The 22,823-nt window shown below is 45.0% G+C and overlaps 2 protein-coding genes across 2 annotated transcripts in view; both read left to right on the top strand.

The window, feature by feature from the left end:
- The window catches only part of MYO3A (myosin IIIA), a 116,470-nt gene extending 106,429 nt beyond the window's left edge, over positions 1-10,041 (top strand). The window contains exons 33-36 of the mRNA XM_062567690.1: positions 1,134-1,243; positions 3,824-3,864; positions 7,919-8,059; positions 9,927-10,041. Coding sequence (XP_062423674.1) covers positions 1,134-1,243; positions 3,824-3,864; positions 7,919-8,059; positions 9,927-10,041 — 407 coding nt within the window. The remainder of the gene's footprint in view (positions 1-1,133; positions 1,244-3,823; positions 3,865-7,918; positions 8,060-9,926) is intronic.
- A 2,955-nt stretch (positions 10,042-12,996) lies between these two features.
- The window catches only part of GAD2 (glutamate decarboxylase 2), a 36,031-nt gene continuing 26,204 nt past the window's right edge, over positions 12,997-22,823 (top strand). The window contains exons 1-6 of the mRNA XM_062567689.1: positions 12,997-13,072; positions 13,384-13,443; positions 13,603-13,752; positions 14,769-15,002; positions 19,439-19,529; positions 20,370-20,482. Coding sequence (XP_062423673.1) covers positions 12,997-13,072; positions 13,384-13,443; positions 13,603-13,752; positions 14,769-15,002; positions 19,439-19,529; positions 20,370-20,482 — 724 coding nt within the window. The remainder of the gene's footprint in view (positions 13,073-13,383; positions 13,444-13,602; positions 13,753-14,768; positions 15,003-19,438; positions 19,530-20,369; positions 20,483-22,823) is intronic.

The raw sequence follows: 22,823 nt of genomic DNA, 5'->3' as shown, positions 1-22,823 counted from the left end.
TATATTCATTTTTGAGTAAGGAAATGGCTTCTCTCATGGAATCTCATCTAAATACTTCTGTGATATGATAAAGACAATCTAAAACCTCACTGGACTATGAAAATGTATCATGTCGCACAGCTTCACTATGCCTAGACCTTGTGCTGTGATTTCCTTCTTCACCCTGTTCATGTCCCTTGTGACACATCTCTATCAGAGGTGTTCTGTTGCCCTACAACTCCCTCTTCCTTTATCACGAAGGAATTGCCACAGCCCCCTGTTAACTTCTCCCATAGCTGAAGCTGAATGTCACGAGACTGTGCTCACTACTCTGTACCTTTGTGGTCCCTCAGGCCTCCTAGAGACCTTTCCGTGCTCTCAAAGAATGAGGTATATGGATGTTTGGCCTTCCCATGTGAAAATGCGATGATTCACAAAGGGTCCTTCTGTGCCTGCATCCTAATCTCAGGACTAATTTTGTGGTTGCACTTAGTTTATTCATTTTTATGCTTTTGGAGAAGGTTTTCATAGCAGTAGAGACTGGCAGCTGAAAGCTCTAGAGCAGGTTGCTCTGTAGCCTGTGGACATTGTCACGCTGTCTTGCCCAATGGTACATAATTTTGCTTGAAGCAGAACAACCTTAGCAGGAAACCTTGGAGAAAATCTGACCCATGATGATGTAGTGGCTCAAGCTCCCAATCAGGGAGGAACGAGAACAAAGTGCTAGTTCCCACATTTAGCATGTTAATGGTTGACTTGAGACTCTGAAAAAATAACATCCTCCCCTCCAGCTCAGTGTTATGACAATGTAGCCTTCCAATAGCCGTTACCCTTCAGAGCACTTCTCTGAATGCCCAGCATTAGCTGTTCTCAGGAGGAGAAGCCTGGGCCAAGGAGACTGCTGGGCTCTTCCAGTGTGACATTACGTGATGTGCATCCATGGGGTGGCCAGAGCTCAAAAGAATAAACTCATTCTCCTTTCTAGTCTGGTCATGGGAGTGTCCAAAGCAGTTGCTTTCTTGAATTATCTATAAGTAGTAAAAGCGACTAAATAGATTTTTTGTTCTCTGTGGTGAAGTTCTCTCCTGTTTGTTTTTGTTAAAGCCTCCTATTTTGTGAAGAAATAAGCATTGCTATTGTCTGCGTTTTTACAGTTGCATTCAAAGCAGAGGACTCTCGCCCAAAGCAGAGACCCCCGAGGAGGCCGCGCAAGCCCAAGACATTAAATAATCCAGAAGATTCAAGCTACTACACTTTAATACATGTAAGTTTGGCAAGCTTTTGTGGGTTAAAACTGTTAGATAATTCCTACCTAAACTCTCTTTCTAATTGCCTGATTTCCTGTATTCCTTTCTAACACAGCATAAAAGCTGGGCCCTACTGATAGGAGGCTGGCCACAAAATTCGAGTTCAAAACTACATTTCAAACAACTAAGATTCAAAGTTACCTTGATTGGGGCTCCAGGTCAGGCCAATTTTTACCTCTGTAACATAACATATATACTATTGTATATGCATAAGCAGCATTCACACTTTCAACTCCTAAATTAAGTGCTCGGTCTCCCTAGATTCTTTGTAAAGTCATTGGAGAAAAACAGGTTTGTTCAGAGAGCTATTTTGAATGTCTAAATTAGTACTTGATCTTGCAGAGAGAGCAAATTTTAAAATAGGCTATATTAGTATGCAAACTGTAACTTCCTTTACCAAATGTGTCAGATTGTGATTATGAGGGAATTGGCAAATACAAACAGCTCAGGAGACTAATGGATTTGAGTATCTCTATATATAGTCCTTAGTCCAAGTTCAGATGCCAAGGTCTGCTTTCCACTCTTGACTTCAGTGGTCTTAAATATAGAAAAAGGCAAGAAAGTAAGCAGAAAGAGAGACAATGTAAAAGAAGATCAGAAGGTGATTCCAGAAAAAAAAAAAAAAAAAAAAAAAAAGGCAATTAAACTAATTTGCTCGAGGTGCATGTATCTTCGTAACCTATTTTAACAGCCGGCAAGAGCCCAGCTAATAAACTAACCGTAGCAATTGCTTCGCCTTTCAACAGAAGGTGTCACCAGGGCCTTTAGGGAGAGTTGTGTTGGGCATACCAGAAAATACTAACACGGCTGTATTTTCTTATCATGGCTTTGAAATAACACAGCTTTGGAACAGTGATATTCTGAAAAAGAAAGTATATTCTTAAAAAGAAATTGGAGTGTAAGGATAAGCTTTGTTTTGGGAAAACGAGTGGTGAGACTAAGGGCTGCAATGAAAGGCATGACATTAAATTCTGCACTAGCAAATTTCTGAGAAGTAACTCTAAAGTAAATTAGTATTTATAAAGCAGAGATTTTACAGTCACAAACATAATATTTTATGAAAGCAAATTTGCTATGTGGCCAACTCCTTATCAGAAAGCAGCCATCACATCAGTGCAAAGAAATACTGCAGTAATATTGGGGAATTTTTGAACAAATTTTTACCAGTTGTTTTTCAAGATATTCATCAACATCACTTCTGTTAGTTGTATTTTACAGAAGGGTTAAAAAAGAGAAGTCTGTCTTCCTAACACTAAATTCACTAGTAAGGGGAAGGTTCAGCAAAAACTTGTAATAACCTCAACCTGAACCTTAAATAGGGAAAGGGGCCCTCCCAGATCTTAAATTCTTGCCTCAGGCAAGCCGCTGAGCTATGAGCTGAGATAGCCAGGGCTGGTCAGCTTTCCCAGGCATTTCTGCTTTAATAAATATCACAGTGAGCTGCAGCTATTCAGTTGAATATCAAGCTGATCACCCGAAAGTTAAAGCATGCAATGTGAGTATATTTTTTGCAAAATTTCCTTTGCCTTATGGTTTCCCTCTGCAAAAAATAGGTATTTCTCTAGCATCTTGTTACAGATATTAATTAGATACTCTCTGTTCTCACTTACCTCCTTGCACATGAAATGAGATGGTGGCACACAGGTATAAAAGAAGCCTGAGAGTAGCCCTTTGTTCATACAAGGCATTAAAAGTTTATTTGGAGGTTTACTTCTTTAAATCAGTCTATCACTTTGAAATTATGTCTTGTGCATTTGCCTAGATATTGAATTGTCAGTCCATCAGGATTCCTGATTCTCTTGTTACAGTGACTTTAAAGTGGTACAATTCATTAATTCTAATAAGTTTTCACTGGTTTGCAACAAACATAATTAAGATTTTCTGTACTTAAAAATACTACTTCTGAAGTGTCATACGTTAGATGCTGCAGTGTAATATTTTTTCTCTGTAAAGACAGAAATCTATTAGAGATAAGAAATTATTTACATTCCCTATGAATCACGCTATTCTGCATCTCCGAATACCTTGTGTCCTAACGGTACTTTTGCCACCTAGTACACTGCTTTTTAAATGGAGGCTTTGCCCATTTGACTCTACTGAGTCCTGTGACAATGCTGCATTGAACAGGATTATGCCTTTTCCTGCTGCATTGCCTGTATTCAAGTAAATTGTCATGGCATCAAAGAAATCTGCCCCAGTGAGACAGTATTTTCAACTTTATTAAAACAACAATAGATATTTCAAGGTTTTATATCTGCTTTTCAACTCTGATCACAATTAATTTTACTTTTCTCACAATATGGCAGCAAAAATTTGGGAGTAACAATGCTAACCACATTCTTAGTGACATTCATATTCACAAAGATTTGGAAAAGAGATTTTTCCAGGGCACTTATTCTGCTGTTCAGCAAACTATGTTCTGAATACTTTTGTTTAACAAAAAAAATAAGAAACTGTCACATCTTGCATATTGATGAATTGTGCCTTTGTAAAAATATGCATTTCAGCATATTTAAAATTACTTAATATTTTCCTAGAAATCAATACAAGATGAAAAACGGAAACCAAGGAAAGACAGGTAATTTTTTTCATTATCTCACTATTTTAATTTTGGTACTGTAGAAATAGTTCTTCTCAATACTTCAATTGGGAAAATAAAGCATTAAAAAAAAAGCATAGTAATTTGGTGATTTACATGAAGGGCATCATGTAGAAAGTTAAAGTATGCAATTTTGAAAAACAAAAATGCATTACAGAATTCAGTCATTCAGTTTTACTGGTCCTTTACCATGGCAACACAAGCACAATAATAAGTTAAGATAAGGTCCACCTCAAAGACAGTTCTGATACAGAAAATAATTGTAGGTACTTAAAATTGCAGCCAAAGCAAATGAGCAACCATTTCTTTTTAGTTAGCAAAAATACAAAGAATGTTAAAATTTTCTCCTAAAAATATATGGCTGTTTAGAAATAGATCATAAATATGTAATCAGTATTATAATAATAACTGAAAAAAAAAGAAAGTAGACATTGAAATTTCAATCAGAAGTCCTTTTTTTTTCCACAGTGTAACCTATTTTGATGGATCTCTGTAAAAATAAAGGAAGCAGTACATGCATCCTACCTTTTCATATCTTAGATCCTTACATGTGCTGTAGACCTGGTAAATTCATAGTCTGCAGTTTCTGATATACATGTAAGCAGTAGTTTTACTTATTTGTGGTTCAATACTTAAGCCCTTTGACTGCTCACCTGTGACTTGTGTAATGCTGTAGTCTGTTCATAAATGCAAGATGCCTGACCACTGCGTGAATGAGCCCTTAGCACTAACCTTGGCTGAAGCTGTGAGAAAAAGACCTCATATCTAGAATGTATATCTTAGATAAAGTTACATGACATTCTACACACAGATTATGTACACACAGAATGTAGCTTCATTCACCCACAGCTAAAATTGCACTTGATTACATCATTGCCTAAGGAAGTCCATTAATGTCCATATGCCCTGTAAGCGTCAGTTCTAGGTTACAGCACTCTTCTGATGCCTTTTGGATCTTGAAAAAAATTCACATCTGTTGGTATCTCTCATTCAGCAAGAAAAAAATGCAAAACTTCTGGGTTAATCCCATTTGGCCTCAGTTTTATTTTACTCATCTTAAATCTAGATAGTAGATTCCATGTAGTTCCATTCCAGGTAGTTCCATGACAGCATCTTCTTTCATGTGCTGAATATATATTAGTATAATACAGAAGCAGAAATCAGTGCAGTTATTTCTTTTTTGTACCAATATGAGAGATGAATTCTGGACGTTTTTTTCAGGTTACTTTAGGAGACTATTCTTCCCCTAGCCTTTTAAAATTGGGTGTTGGGATTATTTGGTTTTTGTACCTGTGACATTTGATGACTCTCATCTGACAAAATACAGACATCTGCATCATTAACATCTATATATGAACTAGTTGCTGTGGACTCTCTTCTTGTAGTCAGAGGACAAAAAAATAGGCATCTTAGGAAAATGATTCATCTCCTCCTAAAGGAGATATCTAAAATAGGTCAGATGAATTATATCATAAAAACGCCTCTCCTCAGGGTATAATAGCAAATCCAAACAAACCGGTTCAGCTGTATATGACTGCCTCATGAACATCTAAGGTAGATAAAATTAATCCTGCTCTGTGAGACAAAATAGGATGCATGAGTACCACCAAATCACAGAATCACACAACGGTTGAGGTTTGAAAGGACCTCTAGTCATCCAGGATCATCTAGTCTAACTGCCCCTGCTCAAGCAGGGTATCCTAGACCACGCTGCCCAAGATTATGTCCAGATGATTTTTGAACATCTCCAGGGAAGCAGACTTCACAGCCTGTCTGGGCAACCTGTTCCAGTGCTCTGTCACCCTCACACTAAAGAAGTTTTTGCTTGTGCTCAGATGGAACTGCCTGTGTTTCAGTTTGTGCCCGTTGCCTCTCATTCTATCCCTGAGCACCACTGAAATGAGTCTAGCCCCATCCTGTCAGTACTCTCCTTTCAGTTATTTATACACATTGATATGATCCAACCTCAGCCTTTTGTCCTCCAGGCTGAACAGGGCCTGCCCTCAGCCTTTCCTCCCAGAAGAGATGCTGCAGTCCCTTCATCATGTTAGTAGCCCTCTGCAGCACTCACTCCAGTAGCTCCATGTCTCCCTTGTATTGAGGGGCCTAGAACTGGAATGCAGTATGCCAGATGCAGCCTCGCCAGGGGTGAGTAAAGGGGGAGAATTACATCCTTCTACCTGCTGGCAATGCTTTTCCTTATGCATTCCGGGATACCATTGGCCTTCTTGGCCACAAGGGCACATTGCTGGCTCATGTTTAACTTGTTGTCCACCAGAACTGCCAGGTCCTTCTCTGCAGAGCTGCTTTCCAGCACGTCAGCCCCCAGCCTGTACTGGTGCATGGGATTATTCCTCCCTAAGTGCAGGGCCCTGCACTTGCCTTTGTTGAACCTCATGAGGTTCCTCTCCCAGGAGAGGAGTCTGCCCACCTCTCCAGCCTGTCCAAGTCTCTCTGAATGGCAGCACAGCCTTCTGGTGTATCAGCCAGTCCTCCCACTTTTTTGTCATCAGCAAACTTGCTGAGGAGGCACTCTGTCCCTTCATTCAGGGGAATGTTGTTCATTGGTTGAACAACAGTATAGTGTAGTACATTCTTTTGTACACTCAGCTTCCCAGTAAATTCTCTTGCTACTGTTAACTTATAATTAGCAACATCTTGAGGCGTGTGTCCATTGCCAAGCTTTGCTGTCCTGGGCACATTTCATGGGCGTATTTCGTGGCCCTCTGGTATGGCTTCTTCATTGAAATACCAGCTGTGGTGCATCACACAAGCTATGCTACGTCCCTGCTTATTCCAGAACACAGAATCACATAATGGTTGAGGTTAGAAGGGACCTCTGGAGATCATCTAGTACAACCTACCTGCTCAAGCAGGGTCACTTAAAGCACGTTGCCACAAGGCCATTCCAACTCAGGAATTCAACTGAGTTGAATACACAACTTTCTTGTAAGCAGTTTCTATGTATTTAGCATATTCCTTTATTTCTTCAAACTGAGTTTTCTATTAGTCCTACTAAAGAAGATGAGCACACAATTTCAGAAACAGAAAACTGCAGATGTTAGACTCAGTATGAACAGCAGAGCAAACTCTTCCCCATCTTACGCTCAGTTTGAGCATGGAGAGATTACTCTCAAAGTCCTGTCCTTAATCCTTCCGCTGAATCTGCAAGAAAAGTTTCAAATGATATGCCCTGATTATTTGGAGACCAGCAGCTAATTTTGCATGCTGGAGGCTACAGAACCTCTCAGGTGGTTAACAGGCTAATTATTTCACTATTAAGATATAAAAATCAGTGTAATTGAGATGAAAATCTCTGTATCATATTTGCAAATTGTCTGAAAAATCCAGTTCTGCATGTTTTCTGCCCTTTTACCTATGAAGACCTGAAAGAGGTAAATATATAGGTGATTATTATCTTTTTATGTCTTGTCGATCTCCATGATGAATTTGGTTTCTAAGGTCCTCTAGGGAGTGTCATAAGTATGCCAATACACCTAAATGCTTGAATTTTAATTTGCTGAATGAGCTGAAAAACTTGACAACTAAATCACAATCTAAAGCATATTTTTGTCATTAAAACGTAAATCCTCTGAAGAACAATTCTTATAATGAAATTACTAACACAGTCAGAAATATATCATTGAAAATGACATTGCTGAAAGTGGCCTAGTAGTGTCTGACCTTGAAGTCCCAATACTACCTTGATTTATATATATATTTACCTATATAGGTGCACAGTGACATCAATGTTACAAAACCAAATGTAATTCTTGCATACCCAGACATCAGACTGGATTTTACTGCACAATATTTGCTGGTGGGATCAGCAAGTATTTAGCATTTCAAAAGTCTCAGCATCTGCATTGTACAGCAGTCACATTCAAGAAACTGCTTTCTTGTGTTTATATAGTATTGTCCTTAGACCTTCAACTCACAAACACAATTAATTATTTGTTTATCTTAATTTTTGAATGTTGAATATAATGTTGAAAAGTGGAATTTTTAACTTAATATACTTGTTTATTGACAGTCTGGGCAAAGTTCTAGATTTAGATGTCTATTACCAAGAAATTTCATCTATTGATTCCACCTCAAAAGACAGCAGTTCTACCACAAAAAAGAAGAGACAACCAGCTGAGCGCAGGACTTCAACTTTAAGAGCCACTGAATGGTAAGTCATATAAAATAACAATAGGAAAAAATAAATGTATATCCTACTTCAGAAAAGTGTGAGTATATATATATATATATATATATATATATATATATATATTTGTGTACACTTTCATGCAAAATAAAGATGCACTTTCAAATTAGATATAGATCTTTCCTTTTTTCTAATCATGGAATCTTGCAAACTTGTTTTGGAAACTGTATAACTAAAAATTTGCCATCTTCATGTAGCAGGGACAAATGATGCTGCGATTGGGGCTTAGGCTGCCTGCCAGGCTTTGGCTTCCCAAGCTCCACATGAGAGGGACAGACTTCCTGCTCTCAGTCTCTCATCTAAAGTGGAGATAAATGAAAGCAAAAATCTAAAACTTCTATTTCTGGCTCAGGCTTTAAATAGGGTGGGTGGGCGTTGAACTTTCTGCCTGCTTTTTGCAGCCAAGATAGCTGCCTGATGTCCCGCTTTTCCCGCTGGCCTGTAGCAGTGCAGGTAGCGATGGCCAGCAGCTGATGCCACCAAAGTGGACAGGCATGAAAAGCACCCGAAAAGCAAGGCTTGCTGTGCCTGCTCTTGCCCCGCATACGCTTCATAGAGGCTGACCTCTGCCGGGCGAAGGAAATCATATTCTGGCTCTTGCTAGCATGTGGGCATGCATTACACACACACACACACTTATATATATTTATGTATTTATATATTTGTATCTTCATATATGTGAAAAACTTGGAAAAGAGCTAAGTAAAAGGCTTAAGGATTGCTGAATTTTAAAAACATATCCAAAATCATAGAGAAACTGTTTGTAAAACATTTTGCGCCTATTACTTTACTTTACCTCTTGGCATTTTTCAGGTAGCATCTAAATTAGTATTAGAAAAGTGTTGTGGAATTAGAATGGAATTCCGTGGAATGGAATTAGCAATAACAACAATATCAGAGAGCTGCTGTACAGTTTCTATTCCTTGGAACATGTTACATTTCTAGATATGTTGATTACCTCAAATCTTTCACTAGGAAACTGTAAAGTAGTACGAGGCCTGGTTCAGATGAATGAGAGTTTTGCCACTGTGCTCACGGAAGAGAAGTTCTCACTTTATACCACGTGCAGCTCTCATTACATCCCGAATAGCCCCATTAAAAAAATCTATGTTAACTCTGAATTTACACTGTTACCTCTGAGGACAGATTTTACTCTTTCTTAAATGTAAATAATAAACATTTTCTGCAGATCACTGTCTTTTGAATAGGAAATTTTTGTATGCATACAGTCATCTGGATCTACAGAAATTAAGCCTCAAATCTGGTTTTCTGGCAGGTGGTGGTGCATACCTCCAGAGCAGAACACTACATAATTCTGTAGTTACTTTGGAGTAATATACTGTCTCTAAGTAGCTAGCTTTTGTTTTTAATCTTACTCCATGGGAATATCTGGTGTCAGGTCACCATTCCAGCCTGTCAGAGTTGGCTTCCAAAATGTGACTTGCCATCTGAAAAAAAATAAGATATGATGAACCTTTACGCTGAGCTCAACAAGCAGGTTAAAAATAAACCAAGCAAATTTACACCGATGGAAAATCTGGTCCCATGTAACCATCAGGCAAAGCACCTCTCCATGTTCTCAATACTGTTATTATGTCCCCTTCTTAGAAGAACAAGTTGTTCCTCAATGTTCATCTATTCTTAGCATAATGTGTTTGTTCTGAGGTGCCTGCTTTATGCAGCAGGAGGAGGAGAGGCCCGGAAAAGTCATTTGATTTTCTTTTTCTTTTTTATTTTGTTGAGGGTAGAGGTTAAGCAGTCGATTAGTAGTGTTTGCCAAGGTAAATATTTTGATTTTAATTTCTAAAGCATTTCTGTGCTTAATCCCTAGGTCAAGGGTTGCAGAAAGCCCTCTGGAGGAGAGTAAAACCGAAGATAATCCCTATGACTACAGAAAACTGCTGCGGAAGACCTCACAGCGCCGGCGCCTTATCCAGCAGTTCTAGCTGCTGCTGCTGCGGTTGCTGCTGCCATTTGGCTTTTATTAGCATAATCTTTTTTATGATTTTATACCATGTGCTTCCTTTTTTTTTTTTTACTCTCCAATGTTTCAAGTTTACAACATGTGTTCATGTGAATATGAACTATTGTAGTTTACAGCCCAACACAATTGCAAAGGGACACTGTCAATCACCAATCAGATACTTAAAAAAAAGACTAATATAAAAATCACAACTACATCTTAAAATTATTAGACATGAAGCAGCTTGAATATACTTTATCTTCCTCAATGCATATTTCTTTCCTTTTTACATTTTGTCAGTCCTAATCAATTAAAATAGATCATTCAGTTTACAGTTTCCTATTTAAGCTTTCAAATTCCCATATATACCTTCAGAAAACCTTAGTTATTATTTCTAGAAAAAGTGTTTCACAGGAAAAAAAAAGTACAAGAATTCTATGGGAAAATTTCTGTTCATTTCAGGTTTACAATGCCTAAATTTGGGGATAAACTATATGTGGTAAGTGTCCCTTTAAGCAAAATAAAAATATGTGATAAATTGGATGGATGGCATATTATAGCAGTATATTTCTTTATTGACTTTACCATAAAGCTAATAGGCAGTTTTAAAGGTCAATAATGTGTGTATAATCTTTATGTTGGAGATGTCCATGTATAGGAAGTATATCCCATCCTCTCTTCTGCTTCAGGCTTTGTGACTAAATGATGAACTTCTAAATCGCGTTTGCTTTGTTCTCCTTTGTGTTAGATTTTTAGGAACCTTCATCTCTGGGATGCCAGGCAAGGACTGGGAAAACGCTCTGTGGTCGATTGCTGCCTCAGTGCAATGATCATTCTTAATTAGTTCCACTAGAAATTAAGTGGAAGCAAAGGTAATAGCCACTGTGTTCAAAATTTCCCCCAACTCTTAATTCAGAAAACCTTATTTCACACAAACCACACAGATAATTGGTGTGTTTCCATTTAGGATTCATAATTGCATGTTCCCAGCTGCAAAACAAGAGAAGGCAAATTTCATCAAGCCTGTAGAAAGGCCTGATCCTGCTCTCTTGCTTTGTTTCCCTAAATACTATGACTGGCAGCAGCAGTAAGCCAAGGGGACTGAGTTTTTGTGTCCCTCTTTGACACTTGGACCTTTCCCCAGAGAAATGTAACCGTTGCTTCCTCTTGTGTAATTAGTTATAAGGTTGCAAACCAGATTAAAATTTGCTGCAGTATAAAAACTGTGATAAAATTTTGAAAGCTATTTTAAAGTTGCTTTCTCGTGTATTACTAAAATGGCAAAATAAATAAATAAATAAATAAAAATGCACAAAGCAGTTAAACGGTTGGCTGTGTCTGAATTACACCCAGAACTGATGAAATACTGTGGGCTGGGGCATGAGTGAGCAAGGCTGAGAGGAGCTCACAGCAGCCTCCTGACGTGGAAGGCTTGGGTTAGCTTCTGCATTTCTTCAATGGCGATGTGATCTGGAAACGGCATCAGACCTGTTATTTCATACAAAGAAATCCCTGAGCTGGTTTTCCTGTGCTTTCCCACCACCAGGGCAGTGTTGATAAACATCAAGATGTTGCAGTGAGGCAGCAGTCTTAGCAGCCTTCGTGGGTGTCTGTACAGAGACGAGAGACCTGAACCTGGCCTGGGAGCCCCCGGGGTCTGGCGCGAGGAGCAGCGGGTGACCCGCATGACCAGTGCTCTCTGCATGGCCAGATCCTGGCCTGGCCCAGCCTGGCCTCTCTCTTCGCCAGGGCTAGAGCTTGAGCTCTCTCCCCGGTGCAGGAGAGACAGACTGGCAGGGGCGGGAAATGTGTGCCCGCAGCCCTCGGGAAGCGGCTCGGTGGAAGGGGGAGACTTGATGGCTTCGAAACCGATGGTGGGGAGGAGAAGGGGTGCGGGAGAGGGGTGCTTTCTTCCAGCCACATCTCCGAGGCCCGCTGCAGAGCGGGCAGAGCAGCGGGGAGCAGCACCAGGCTCTGCCCGGCTTGCTGGAAGCAGGGCGGCCGGGGCCGCCCTGCGAGGAGAAGGGGGGCGCGGAGCCGGCGGCTGCCTGTCCCCAGGCCGCCCCGGCGCCGCCCGGCCCGGCCCGGCCCGGCCCGGCCTGACGGGGGCCCCGAGTGCCGCCGCGCAGGGCGGGCCGGGCGGCGCGGGGGGGGTCGCGGAGGGGCGGCCCTTCCCCGCCCCGGGGCTGCGCGGCGAGGGCGCGGTGGCGGGGAGGGCAAGGGACACGAGTCCTCAGCTCCCGGAGGCACTGGGGACAGGGAAAACCGTCCCCGCTGCCCTCGGGACGGGTGTCCCAGCCTTCGCCGTGGGGCACCGCGCTGGACACCCGCAGCCGTTTGCGTCAAGGCCCAGAAAAACGCCCTTTCCCCTCGCTGCGCGCAGCACTGGGCAGGGGCGCCGGCACCCGCGCTCTCTGCCTCGCCGGGCTGCGCGACGGCCTCGGGGCCAGCGGCGGCGGCGGGCTGCGGCGGCCGAGGCCGTCGAGGGGGAGAACACGGCACAAGGCACCTCGCTCGCCTCCGTTTCCCGAGGCAGCCGCTAGCCCTCCAGGGCGGGGCAGCCCTTCCCAGGCGCGCAGGCTGCCCCAGCGAGTCGGGTCCCCCCCGAGCACCCCCTGTCCGTCGGCGCACGGCGTCGGGGTGCCCGCCCCGGCAAGGCGCCTCCCCCCGTGCCCGCCCTCGGCCGCTGGGAGCCGAGCGGGACCGCCCGCCCCGTCCAACCGCGGGGGGCAGCGGCCGGCGGGGAGCGACCGCGGCAGCGCGACGGAGCGCGCCTCGGGGGGCGCCCACGGGAGAGGCTCCCACCCACGCGTGCCCGGGGCGCCCCCGCCCCTCCGCCGCCTGGCGCAGACGCGCACACTCGCACACACTCGCACACACGCACGCTCGCCTCGGCAGCAGCTCGCCGCTCCTCGCCGCCCGCCGGCGCGCCTCTGCCATGGCAAGCCCCGGCTCCGGCTTCTGGCCCTTCGGGGCCGAGGAGGGCTCCGCGGCCGCCGAGAGCCCCGGCACAGGTAGGGGCGGCGCGAGGCGGCCGCCGGGAGCTCGGCCCCGACGGAGCCGCCGCGGCAGCGCTGCCCGCCCGCCCCGGCGGCGGCGGCCCCGACGGGCGCTGCGCTGGCAGCGGCCCTGGAGGCTCCTTCGCGGCAGCGCGGGCGGGAGGGCGGCGCGGCCGGGGCCCGCGGGGGTCGACGGCAGCATCGGCGCGGCTCGGCGCGAGCCCCTCCGCGGGGCCGGGCCCGGGAGGGAGGCTGCGCGGGGCCCCGAAGCGCAGGCGGCGGCAGCGCCCGTCCCCACGGACCCTCCGCTCCGTTTTGTTTTGCAGCGAGAGCTTGGTGTCAGGTTGCCCAGAAGTTCACGGGAGGAATCGGCAACAAACTCTGCGGTAAGGGCGGCGAGGCGCCGGCAGCCCCCGCGGAGCGGCTCCCGCGCCGCGGACGGCTGCGCGGCCCGCGGAGCGCGGCGGGGGCTGCGCGGGGCGGGGGATCGGGGCGCCGCGCTGCGCCTCCGCGGTGCTGAGGCGCGTGTCCCTGTCGCTGTCAAGCCCTGCTCTACGGAGACGCGGAGAAGCCCGCGGAGACGGGCGCCAAGGCGGCGCCGGGGGCGGCGGAGCAGCGGCCGACCTGCACCTGCAACCAGAAACCCTGCAGCTGCCCGAAAGCGGACGTGAACTACGCGTTTCTGCACTCAACAGGTAACGGCGCTCCCGGGCGGCGGCACCTTTTAAAAACTAACGAAAAAACCCAGCGGTCTGGGGCCGTGAAATGCCGTCTGCTGCCGGGCCGGGGGCTGCGCGCCCCAGACACCTGCCTGGGCGGCTGTTAAAACCACCAGAAAAAAAGAGAAAAGAAAGCCCCTAAAACCGTAAAAACCTGGCGTGCTCGAGCCTGCAGGTCGCTCTGTGTAAGGAGTACTGACAGCAACGACCTTCTGGCTGCAGTCCCCGAAATGTGATTAAGGTTCACGGGGAAGGAGGGAGAACGAGGGCTCGCTCACTGATTTATTTTAATTCAGGGTATTTTTGCCGTTCTTTTCTGACCTTGGAGACGGCCTTTGCGCTCCTGAAGACCCCTTCCCCAGTCGCACCGTAACCCGGGGAAGGCTCTGTCCTCCCGGCCCCACCGTGGGAGACCGGCTGCAACCGCCGCGGCATATCCAGCTGCTCCCGGCTTACCCCTAAATAGGGCTTCCAGTACGGCTCCGCTCTGCCGAGCCATCGTACTTCAGTTTAAACAAAAGGGGCCGGTGTGGGCACCGATAGACCATGCAATATCACTTCAGAAAAAGGCATTAAATTATCAACAAGTTATTGCAAAACATTGCACTGGACAGTCTCAAGGAAGGAATTTATTGCAAAGCAAATGATAATTTTGAGAAGGCTTCTTGAAGCATTTTATTTTTTTCAATCCTTATTTTTCCAGTAATTCATTTTCCCTTCTTTCTTGTTTACTTCTCTCTGTCTCTCTCATTATCTTAAAGTTAGTAAATATACTGGCAACAATAGCCATTTTAGATAAGAAATCAAAATCTGGCTACATCTCTTAGAATGTTCCTTACAATAGTATCTTAACCAAATTGCTTAATAAATGAAAAAGGTCCTGTTTTTGAAGATAGTGAAAAGATTTCCCTGAAGTAAATGGGAGAAGACTGTGCCCCAAATTATCTATAAAGTCGTAAAATCAAGTTAACTTTTCATTTCTCCTTTCCCAGATCTTCTGCCAGCATGCAATGGAGAAGTAACAACTCTGTCTTTCCTACAAGATGTTGTGGACATTTTACTTCAGTATGTGGTGAAAAGTTTTGATAGATCAACAAAAGTTATTGATTTCCATTACCCAAATGAGCTGCTCCAGGAATATAACTGGGAACTGGCAGATCAGCCACAAACCTTGGAAGAAATTTTATTGAACTGCAGAACAACTTTGAAATATGCAATTAAAACAGGTAATAGCCATGCTCATTTTCTACCATGTATGGTCTCATCCATTGATTAAAGGTATCATTTCATTTTACCTTGAAGCATTAAGAATTCAAGCTGCTTCTGTATTTTGTTGGTTTAATGCAATTTCTGGCAGAGACGGGGATTGTTTTCCTAAATGATAAAATACCCCAGCAATTCTGCCTCTGTAACTGTCAGTGCAGCATTACGCACCCTTCCTAATTTAAAATTAATTCTCCTGTGGAGCATGGTTGCTGAATGGATCCCCGAGCAATGTTTTAACCATCTTCGCAACTTTCTTCCCTTTCTCTTCATCCATTTTACAAATTATGGGTCGCGGATCCTATCCTGCTCCCTGCAGACAGATGTGCAATAGGATGCAGAGTGCAGAGGCAGCCTGGATGTGCTTGCTCCGGGCAGAGGGGGGACGTCTCGGCACAGAGGGCAGCAGGCACCAGCCGATTTGACAACCAAAATCACAATAAACATCCTGTAAACGGGAGCTCAGAGCGGCTGTTTGCTATGTCTGTCTGCTTACCTGCAGGATAGAGAAATTGGAAAATCTGGCAGAATTGACCATAGGAGATTTTTTTTTAGCTCTGAGCTCAAGCAATAAAAATAAAGGCAAATTGTTTTAATAGCTATTATATTATTTTTCACTAAGGAGGGCAGGGATCAATTAATTCCCAGCTGTCCAGCACTGCTTCCATCAGTCACCCTCCCCCCCCCATTTGGACTTACCCTCCCCAGCTTAGCACCCACAGAAGCAGCACGGCATGGGAAAACATATGGCTCTGAATCCGAAACTGCAGAGGAGCAAGCAAAAAGCATAGCTACAATTATGGTTGTGATTAAAAAAATAATGTGGAGTCCAGAGATCCCTTAATGGAAATTTGAATTACTGAGAAATTACTTAAAAATAAGAGTGTATCAATTAGTGAAAGAGACACAGAGGTTGAGGGGAAAATAATAACAGTTTTTGTCACCTTTGAGGAACAGAGCAGAATGATCCCAGTACAGATTGCTAGGGATCTTTGTAATCCTGTTCTTTCAAAGGTGGAAATACCCAGCTGAATGCTTTTGATATATGACTGCTGCTATCAAAAAATCTGTAAAATATTGGAATAGTTAGATAAATGATGGCCACAGGAACAAAGTCAGTCAATTGATCCTTGCCATGTGTCTCGTTAGAAAAGATATTTTCACTGGATGCTGTGAAACACAGGATCTCTGAATCTGAAACCAAAGAACAGGGCTTCTTAAACAATTTTCATTAAGCTTTTTTGCCCTAGCCTCTTTCACATAATAGACCTGTTTCATTTTATGTGTCCAAAAAGACCCTTCAAAACAATGTTATCATCTCCGTTCACCCACATGAATATGTGAAGCATTCCTTTCTTCCTGTTTTCGTGTTTTTAGGGTTTTGTTTGTTTGTTTTTAATTAAAGTCATGTTGTAATGGTTGAACCACGGATGCCGGGGGAGAGGAGCCGCTGCGCGGTAGCGTTTGCCGCGGCTGCCCCCGGGCCGGGCCGGGCCGGGCCGGGCCGGGCCGGCGCTGAGCGCCTCGCTTGGCTGACGATGCTCCTCCGCATCCCGGGGCCGCTGCCACACCGCGGCTGGCATCCGCGCCGGCCGCGGGCGCCCAGCGGCGCAGAGGGGCCCCGGAAAACGCCTGGCGGCTTTGCCCCCCCTGCGGGGTGCGCTCCTTCGATGTAAAACGCTTGAAATGCCCCTTCGGGAAAGATAGCGGCGTGAGGTTTGTGGCGGTGGGAGTTTCTTCCCATTGCCCTGGCTGCAAGCGCTCGCGGGGCCCCGGGGCCGCTCGGACCCGGCCGGGCGCAGCTCCGCGGGGGCCCGGGGCTGCGCCCGGCTCCGCGCACCGGCCCCGCTCACAGCATCCTCTGGGATGAAGCGCAAGGCAGCACCTGCAAACACCGGGAAACGAGAGAGAGGAAATGTGGTGAAAGGTTTTCGGGGGGGGGGGGCAAAATGCAGGTGTTTGAGACCGCCTGGACGCGCCCCGCCGGGCCGGGAGGAGGAGCTGCCGCTGCCCCGCGTTGCTCCCCGCTGCACCGGCGGCCGCCGGCGAGGCCAAACCCCGCGCCAGCCCCCGGGCCGGCCCGTCCTCCGCGGGGGCTCCGGGGGCCGCGGGCAGCGCTGGGGGCAGCGGCGGGGCGGCCGCGGCGCCCCCGTGCCCCGAGCCGTCGCGCCCCCGGGGGCAGGGAGAAGTTGCGTATCGCTAAAGCGGCCGGTAAGTAGTGATGTCCTGTTTCTCCACGTGTCTCTCCCGGCCCCGGCCCCCGCCCCGGCCCTGCCGGTCTCCGCTGCCGGCACCGCTTTGCTCGCCGAGGACGGTGGCAAACGATCCGCACTTCAGCCGCGGACAGGCGCGGGAGAGGGTAGTCCGGGCGGCTCGCGTCCTCGCCTCGCCGAGGGAACCAGTTTTCTAAGCGAAGCCTCCGTTTGCCATGGCCATGCGAGTGCAGAGAGCTGGCCCAAATGTTGGGGCGTCACGGGAACAGCAGAATCTTCCAGTCTGAGATGGGGGTCAGGCGGGGCGGGGCGGGAGGGAGCTAAGTTTTCTGCTGTTCCATGTTAAAAGCTTTTTTACTAGGGAGGAGGGCACTAAAGGAAAGCCGGCTATTTAGTGCTGAACGCATTCAGGGACGTGTGATTTTACAGGGACAGAGCAAAGCAGGCAGTGAGTGTCCCTCCGTGGTGACATTTCCATGGTGGCACAAGTGCCCCCCTTCGCTGCCTGCCGGGCTGTGCCGCTGCCGGCCGCCGGCCCCTCTCAGCCAGCCGCTCCCAGAGCAGGAGGCGTTTTGTGAGGTTTCCTTGTAGAAATAAGTAGTGACAACAAGGTTATTCCCTGGGGCTAGTTGTGCGGCCTGACAGAGAGCCACTGAGATGTCGCAGTTACGAATATGAATTTTGTTATCCCCCAGCTTTTCTCTGCAAGTTTGCAGGACCAGTGTTTTTCTTAGCCTCCTGGAGCCTTCCCGTGGCCCAGATTTGACAGTGGCTCTCGGCTCTGAGTTTTCTGTTGCTTTCAGTCACAATTTGGGAGCCTAAAGCCAGCTGGGAGCCTGGCTGTGTTATTGAACCTCTGTTATAAATAAGGAACGCTCTCCAGAAAATCACATCCCCGGCAGCGGTGCTGAGCCGCGCCGCGGGAGGGAAGGCGCCGTCCCGCTCTCGGCGAGGAGGGCTCGGCGTGGAGGGCTCGGCGAACGGACTGGACAGCAGCAGCATCGGCCTCTTTGCAAATGACGGGCGCAGGGAGCTGGATTTTGCCCCCACCCCCCGCCTGCAAAGCCCAATTATGCTGCCTTTGTGCAGGAGAAGGTGGGGAGCGGGGAGCTCTTCTCCCTGCACAATTCTCCAAGCCATGTGCATGCGGCTGATAAGAGGCCGCTAGAGACTAAAGACAGTTTTCTCTTGGTTCTTGCTCTGCATTTCCTCCATCATCTTGCTCTATCTTTTGTTTTTCATGAAGGCAGTAACGTAGCCTATGGGTAAGGACAGGTGTTTTTGAAGCAGAGATGCTTTCCTCCGAGTCGGATGGCGTTTCAGTAACTGTTAACCTTCCGCAATTTGTGCTGGCAATTATGCCACTTACCAGGGGCTTGCAAGAAGCAACTATTAAAAACAGAGTTTTAAATGGTTTGTATTCCTGCTTATAATGGCTCTCAGCACATTTTTTAAGAAAAATCTCTGACAAGATTTTAGAGAAATTCAGGAGCCAATTACATTAAGCATGTAAATGGACCATCAGTGCATTGAGTGTGTTCTTGTGCATTGTTCTGATGTGGCAACAATGTTGTTTTAATTGGGTTTATTTAAAATCACAATTACAAGCAGCTATGCTATTTATAATTGCACTCTGACAGGGAAGAAATGACAAGAACTGCCACCTTCCCTGCCATCTTTGTACAATCATCAGCCTTTGAGTCATGTGCAAAGCAGTCACCAAAATGTTCCATTTTCTCATTTTGCTCTGTCTATTATAATCATTAGCCATTCATCACTGATGTTATATGTACTGGCAAGCTCTTCAGATGGTGTCTTGTGCATGCCTTTCAAACCTAGCCAGGCAAAAACACATTCAATGACAACATGTGACACACTAACGGGGACAAACAGCTATTTTTGTGAGGCAGCATCCTACTAATTTTCAAAGCAAAAGGATAATAGAGAATGTTGGAATTCATTATTCCATGTTCTACATAATTACTCCAATTTTACTTAGCTTGGCATGAGAAAGAGGAGAAATCCTGCATTTTCCAAGATTTTTTTTTTTATAGCTGGCTTGCTTTGTTTCATACCTTGAAAGCACTTCTTTCTGTATAGATATCCTGGGGTGAATATAGCATTCAGCACTGAATAATTTCATCCTGTGTCATCAGCCTTTTGATAACATTTTCCATTTTATGCAGGACATCCTAGATATTTTAATCAACTTTCAACTGGATTGGACATGGTTGGATTGGCAGCAGACTGGCTGACATCAGCAGCAAATACTAATATGTAAGTAGCAGACTTTTTCACTAATAGTATTTAGTATATTGTTACAGTGATGCTCTATAGTATTAGTTGCTGTAGCTGAATGAATCAGCTGTAGCTGAAGGAGCACATTTATGTTAAGGTTTCTGGAAAATAATTATCTCATTTTTTAAATGTTTGTTATATTTGTTATTTACATGAAGACTTTCAACATTGTCCTGTAGGCTGTCTTCTCTGAAATTTCATCATATCATATATGATATCAGCTTTGCTAACTCACCTTTAAATGTACAGAAAAAATATTTCAGTATTTTGCATGCATAAATATGGAAAATGAAAAGTGTGATGAATAAGCAGTAACATTTATGTAGAGGGGTAGGTACCACACTCAGAGCAGTTAGAGCCATTGCTTTCTGCAAGAAAGTGATGCAGAATTTAAAATATCATTTTCAGACTTTGGGGCTAGGCAACATTATTATGCCCCTGCTTAGCCTCATGAACTGTCTTGTCATCATGAATGTGACTATTAATGTGTATTAATCTAAACAAGCACTCAGGTTATTGCAAGGCTAGCATCTGGTTCAGCCCAGCAGGTCTTGCATGTAGTGTAAAGCTTTGAGCCTGGAAAAGGTGGGCATGAGTTGTTTCACTGAAATGGGTGGAAATGGAAGCACCAGTGCTCACAGTATTTCTTCTTTTAGATGTTTGACATCAAATCAGAGGGAAAAATTTCAGACATTACAAAACTGAGCGCTACCCAGTGCAAAATAGAGTATATTGTGGCTATTATGTGCTGTCATGTTGGAAAATTATGTGTTAGTGTTCTAGATTAAAACATTAAATATGGACATTACTACATTTCAGGTTCACCTATGAAATTGCTCCAGTGTTTGTACTTTTGGAATATGTCACACTAAGGAAAATGAGAGAGATGGTTGGATGGCCAGGGGGCTGTGGCGATGGGATTTTTTCACCTGGTACATGATATTTCAAGCTTTCTTTATTTTTCAGACTATGCTATGAAATCCCCTGTAGTTAAAGAGTAAATATAATGAAATATGCATGTTCAAGAGGACACTTGCTAATAACTGCCAGCGGCCTCTTTGAGATAACATATTGCATGTTTTTGAATTTCAGAGATGTAAATGTGAGTGCCTGTCTGAGCAAATTGCACTGCATTATGAACAGCTGTAGTGGCACATGGGAAACATAATCAGAAGAGATACTTGCCTTGCAGTTTTGTTTTGCCCCTAGTTTTCTAGAGATTACATGAAATAGAATATAGTCTTAATAATGGAGCAAAGAAACACAGCAATGTTCTCCATCACTGCAGGGGAAATTTGAGGAGAAAAAACATAGCATCCCTGTAAGTGAGTTGAATGGATGGGTAAGATCCCACCAACATTACACTGTATACTTAACTTTAACATGTGAGTTGGCCTATGAGCTCAGTGGAAGTACTTGGCTGGCTAGTTTTTGTGAGCGCCTAAGGGTCAGAGGCCTCGTTTCTTCAGGGCAAGTCAGCAAGGCAAAAAATGAGTGTGATTAACTAGGGCAATCATTGAATCTGAGCGCTACATTGTTGAGACTTATTTTTTAATCATTCCACTTAGTCTTTTGATTTATACTCTTTGACATCTCCTATCTCACTCTGGAACTCTATTGCTAAAAATTTTGGCCTGTCTCCTCAAATTGCAAAAACTGGAAACAACTGGGATTGAGCACAGCATCTTGGCTTGGCAAAAGAGAACAGACTGAGAGTGGGGAAGGAGCTCTTCTGGAAAGAAAGTCCATTGACCTAATGGAGAGAGAAAGGATGTTTTGGCCATCAATCAAAGGGACTTAATTGCTAGTAACCTAGGTTGTTTAAAGCTCCAAGTGCATGAAGGGTAAAGTTCATGCTGTGCAGAGGATAAAAAATTTGCAATTTAATTCGCACTTCTGAATGCATGTGCGGAAGGTGATGCAGGAGTTTTGTGCCTTTACACAGAAGTGGAAAAAAAAGATAAGAATTAATATTACTTCCTAACGAATCCTTATCTAAAAAGCACTGAGAGCAGAAGCTCTGACATCTTTTACTGCAGTGCTTAGAGGTCCTGACCAAGACTATGGCATCCATCACGCTGGACAGCATTTAAACACATCATGAGACCAGGTTCTAAGTCAAAGTTATTCCAGTCCGAGCAGTAGTTGGTTACTGTCCACAGTCGTTAAAGTGGCTCAGCACAGCTGGTCTTCAATTTTTCCCATTGCAAGCTTCAACTGGGATGGCCCAGTGGGACTGGACTGCTGCTCAGCCTGAGTCACAGGCGCAGTTCGTAGCCAAGTCTCTAGCTCAAGAGCATGCAGCACACACAGATGAAAGGCTCATCATAAGCATGAAATCTGCCAAGGTTTGGTAAACTCTACCTGAGATAGCATGACTCACAAAACGTATAAACAGTTGGAGGAAGACCAGTCCCTCCCAGGGCAGTGAAGGGTCCATCCCTGACAACAGTGGAGCCAAGATTTTACCTAGTGAGTCAAATTCTGGAACTTGCTTCATTTAGTCACAATGTTGGTGCTCTAGGTAGAGAATAGCAGGAGTAGAAATAACCTGGGTGGGTGAGGGAAGAAGGTGGGTTTCTGCATTTCTGAGCTTGTGTTTTCTGAACTAGAAGCAAAGACAATTACAAACCCTGATTCTTCTCTCCTCCATCTCACAGTGCAGTCGACCTCCCCAGCTCCTGGCTTAGCGAGCCAGTAAAATAGATCCTGAGGCAGCCAAAGCTGAGGCGAACAGCTTCTGTGCCACAATCCTCTGTCAGACCGGTTTTCTAGCAGGCATATAGGTGCTGTCCTTTTGGAGTGCTGCCTCATTCATTCCTTCTGTATAATTTCTGGTCTGTGGAAAGCACATGTTTCCAGTTCACTCTATTAGGGGAGCAATAGCTAGTATGCAGAGTCTGCTTTTTCAGGCAATTTTGAAAATCATCATTGTCTGTATGTTCTCTTCTCATTTCAAATCCATCACAGCTTCAAATTAAGACCTTACTGTTGCAAAGAAAAGGTTCTTGCTCTCTGAATTTTCTGTATTGAAATATACAGTATCAATACATACAATCCATAATGCCCTGATTGGGATCTCCAAGTTTTGTAGGTGTGTTTTGTTGCCTGCAATTAATTGTGGGTGTAAACATAGCTGCAAAACTAAAGGCAGAATGTGGGCTTATTAATAAGTTTAAGGTTAAATGGCTAGGTAATAAACACTGTTTTTTTTAAAAAAAACTGATATTGAGGAAACATTCTGTTTCAATCTTGATTCTTCTGACACTGAGC

This window comes from Rhea pennata, chromosome 2 (genome assembly GCF_028389875.1).
Source record: "Rhea pennata isolate bPtePen1 chromosome 2, bPtePen1.pri, whole genome shotgun sequence".
In the NCBI taxonomy this organism is placed as follows: domain Eukaryota; kingdom Metazoa; phylum Chordata; class Aves; order Rheiformes; family Rheidae; genus Rhea; species Rhea pennata.
Note: the sequence above shows the minus strand (reverse complement) of the source record. Positions and strands in the feature narration are given on the sequence as shown.